Source organism: Vombatus ursinus, unplaced genomic scaffold, assembly GCF_900497805.2.
Source record: "Vombatus ursinus unplaced genomic scaffold, bare-nosed wombat genome assembly UNPS02003544.1, whole genome shotgun sequence".
Classification (NCBI taxonomy): domain Eukaryota; kingdom Metazoa; phylum Chordata; class Mammalia; order Diprotodontia; family Vombatidae; genus Vombatus; species Vombatus ursinus.
Window position 1 is genome coordinate 1 of NW_020943322.1, and position 4,634 is coordinate 4,634.

A 4,634-nucleotide genomic window follows, 5' to 3' on the forward strand; every position below is an offset into this window, starting at 1 on the left:
GTAATGGCCTTTGATCGCTACATGGCAATAAGTAACCCTTTGCTTTATACAGTAAATATGTCTAGCCAGGTCTGCTACTTATTGATGGCAGGTGTCTACATGGTGGGGGTGGTGGATGCTCTGATCCATACTACTTTCACCTTCACTCTGAGTTTCTGCAGGTCCAATGAGATTAATCATTTCTTCTGTGATGTTCCTCCTCTTTTATTAATCTCTTGTTCTGATACCCATGTCAATGAGCTGGTGATCTTCACTGTCTTTGGCTTTATTGAAATGGTCACCATTTCAGTGGTTCTCATTTCTTATTGTTACATAATCTTGTCTGTGTTGAAGATCCACTCCACTGAGGGCAGATACAAAACATTTTCAACGTGTATTTCTCACTTAACTGCTGTCACAATCTTGCAGGGTACAATGCTTTTTATGTACTTCAGGCCTAGTTCTGCCTATTCACTAGAGCAAGACAAAATGACCTCCGTGTTTTATACTCTTGTCATTCCCATGTTAAACCCCTTGATCTACAGTTTGAGAAACAAAGATGTGAAAGGGGCCCTGGGAAAACTGAAAAATAAAATATGTTCTTAATATTGGTTGCTAACATCTCAATGAATTGAACCCTATAGTGGGAGTTTGGGGATCTGAATGCACAATTCAATTCATTAAATGTATGGTAAGCCATTTGAGCTGGAAGTGACAGCATTAACATGTCAATACACAAACGCTGAATCTCAACATATGAAAGGAACTTCAGATTTCACCTGTTCCAATCTATACCTAAACAGGAATCTATTCTAAATCATTTCTGATAATTGTCTTTATGTCAAATATTCATTATAAAGTGAAATTTTCAAAATAATGTGTGCATGTACATATATACATACATATATACACACACTTATATATACTCACATATAAACACATGAACATATGTACATTTGCATATATATGTTATTATATTAGTTTATATATATGAAAGGATATAAGTAGTTGAGACTTTGGGAAAAGAAAAATATGAATAACAGATAATATTTTTACCTCAGTTGGTTATCTATATAATGATGACCAATTTAAAAGGACAAAAGGTTCTGCATTCATCATTATCTCATATATCAACTTATCACTCTTTGCCATGTTATATGTTACAAGATAACTGTGGCTTTATTTTCTATATTATAGAACTATTGTTAATTTGGCCAGATGTGTGATTTCATACATGTAAGAAGATCTTGGTAAGGAATTATGCCCTCTACCAATTCAGATCAGAGAGAAATTTTCAAGAGTCACACAGCCAAGTATGTGACAAAGATAGAACTTCTACCCAGGTCTTCATCACCAAGTGGCTTGCTTAGTATCCACTACATTTCTGTGTTTTGATTTGCTAATGACTTATTATATGGAGAGGGTTTTGCAAACTTGAAAGCTTCATTATAGCCCTATATGATTATATTATTTATCTGAAACATCCAAAATCTACCTTAGAACTGTTAAACCAAATGAACATAAGTTAGAGGCATGCATTCCATCTGTCCCATCATCTCTTTCAGATGATTATTAATTATATAATTATTAATAATTATATATTCAAAGAGAATGAGGATTGAATAAAGATCATTACATTTGTCAACTAAGAGATCATTAGTAACATGGGGAGAGCAGTTTTAGTGGAATGATGAGATCTGAAATGAGATTACTGATTCAAAATGAGATTTTTGGAATCAAAAGATTGATTCCAAATCTTGTTTGTTTGCATCTAGGGACCTTGTGACTCAAATATGTATGTATGCTTGCTTACACACATGCATAAATATACGTATACATGGATGTCAAACATATATTCAGGTGTATTATATCACACAACTGTGTGTATACATTCATGTATAGTATACACAAATGTGTATGTGTTCATATTGTGAGAAATTAGATGGCATTAAATGTAGGATTAAAAATGAAAATAATTAATGCATACATGTATGCATATGTATGCATAAATTTTGTAAGTAAACATATGAGCAGTTTATATGTGCATATGTATATTGACATGTTAATTATATATGTATTACATGCATATATACATGTATACACATATGGATGAGAGTTATGTATAAATATATTGAGATACACAATATAAAAATACATATATGCAAGTTTGTATACAGATATGTATGTATTATTCATAATTTGTGAGTGTGTGTGTTTATGTGATAAAATGAAGAATTAAAGAAATTTGAAATTTGCTATTTGAGAAATTATCTCATCTAATTGCTATGAGTCTTTTTTGAAGGTACACAAAGCAGGGAACAAAGTGAGGCAGGGACATGATTGGTTCTTCCTAAAGATCATAATCTTGGTGGAATAGAATGTTGATGGGTGTGAATATCTATGTGAATTACCATTCAAAATAACTTTACTCTTTCTTATCCCATCTCCCCTCCTGTATATTCCACACATACTTTCTGTTAAAAAGTGATCCCACTTTGTAACTTTTTAAATTGATTTGTCTTTTGTAAGACAGATTAGATAGGTGGTTTGTTACAAGGGAGATGCCATCCTTAGTCAAATTAGGATTTCATTGAGCTAACTCTCACTTAATATAGAATATGAATCAGGGGACACACCATAACACAGCAACTCCATAATACTTTGATATTTCCAACTGTATTTTTCCTCATTAAGAAACATGAGATTATATTATCATCTGCACTTTACCAATAAGGCAACAGAATCTCAGATAACTTAACTGAAATAATGACAGGTAAAGAGCTACTAATATTGGGGCTAGAATCCCAACCCATGTCTTTGGAAGGAAAACCAATCACTCTTTCCACTGCACTGCACTGTCTCTCAATTAATATCAGATGCCAGGGAGATGCTGTCTCTAAATTATCCATTCCAAATGAAAGATCAATGTGTTCCTTTCAGGCTTCCTCTTAAGTTCCCTTCTATTTTTCCCCTATCTAAGAGTGAAAAAATTTTAATTCCAAAATGTGATACAGTAAAAAAAAAAAACAACTTGGTATAATTTAATAACTCTTTTTAGCATTTGTGTTCCATCCCACCCCCATTCCAAAGCTATCTAAACATAAGATAATAATTGCAATGGAGTATTTTCATATCTAAAGTTCCATGCTAATAGTTAGTTAACTCAATTTAATAAAGCAAGAGAGAATTTACTCCAAGGTTATGACTTTTGTCACTATTGAAACCAATCATTTTTGCTATATTTTTGGTCCACAAATTTAACACTATCCTGCAATCATCCATTTCAAAACTCCTAGCTGTCAAAGGTCAAATGGTCGGTCTGAGAATACAAGTGGCTAAGTACAAAGTATTTCTACTCCACAGAATACGATTCAAAGAACATATCCTAAAGATGTTGTCAGTCCAGTGACCTTTGTATACAATAAAATTATTTCCATACATCAATTGAACATCTTTTATGAGAGATAAGAAATTATATTCATGGAATTTATAACACAACCTACCATTCTTGGTAAGAGAGAGTTAGCTTGGATACCCTCTAAGATCCCATCCAACACTGAATGTCTATGATTTCATGTACTTTGTGTGAAGTATACATGGACAATCTGTCCATTAAAATCTGAATAAAATAATGTCTTTTCTATATAGAAATTTCACTTTTGAGTCATTAAACATATAATTGGGTTATTCATCAGTGTTGGTGAATAACCATGGAGATAGACATACATGTTGTTGTTTCCTTGGTGTGTCATTCACATATAAGATCACTAGTTAGTGTAAGAAATTTTAGTATGTAGCTGTAGAGAAATTTTAGGTGAGACCCCAAGGGTTTGTTACTCACTAATCTGGGTTCTTGATTTTGAAGTCAGATAATAATAGTAAGAAGCCAATTAAGCAGAAAGCAAATAAACATTTATTATGGCCAGGAAAAAAAAAAAACACCAGGATGGTTGGCATCTACTGATCCTGATATAAGAATGTTATTACATGCAGATTTTTTGGGAAGCATTCATGAGCTAAACCTTATTAAAGCATTATTATGTCAAACAAAGGAAAACAAGGTGCTTATTCCTAAAACAGATGTTTATACAGAAAGGATTATATACTTGGAGGAAAAATATGTACACATATATACATACATACATGTATACCCACATATGTTTATGTGTGTATGTATGTTCTTAGTTATAGGGGATAGATAAGGAAGTTATCAACTGAGTATAGCTGGTCTCAAAATCAAAGAAATCTTCCCACTGGTCCAGACAGGGAGAAGTTTACCAGAATACTAGAATTCTCCATCTTCAGCAGCAAAGTCTTTGTACTCATAAGAGGCAAAAGGGAGGTACTGTAAGACAGTAGGTACTGCAATTGATATTTAAGTCAAAAGTTATCATTTATAGCAAAAGAGTTGAAACAGAACAAAATGCACTCAGTTTGCCTTGAAGCAGGGGTGTTTCTAAAGACAAGATGGTCTATATGTCACATAAATGTGCCAGGGAAATTCATGGTGCAATACCAGAGGGTTTGTTAAGAGTGATTTAGACAAAAGATATGAAGAGGATCACTGGAAGTTTCCAACCTCAGGAAACTTGCTGAAGTCAGTCTCTGGGTTTTATGGAGGCAAGGAAATTGTGTTCACTTTTCTAACATAGTTG

At 33.0% G+C, this 4,634-nt stretch overlaps 1 protein-coding gene across 1 annotated transcript; it reads left to right on the plus strand.

Moving 5' to 3' along the window:
• Positions 1-3: 3 nt before the first annotated feature.
• LOC114052307 (olfactory receptor 5W2-like) lies at positions 4-585 on the plus strand (the record flags this gene model as incomplete). Its single annotated transcript, XM_027874859.1, has 1 exon — positions 4-585. A coding segment is annotated over one exon (582 nt), but the record flags the coding sequence as incomplete, so codon positions are not given.
• Between the last annotated feature and the right edge of the window lie 4,049 nt (positions 586-4,634).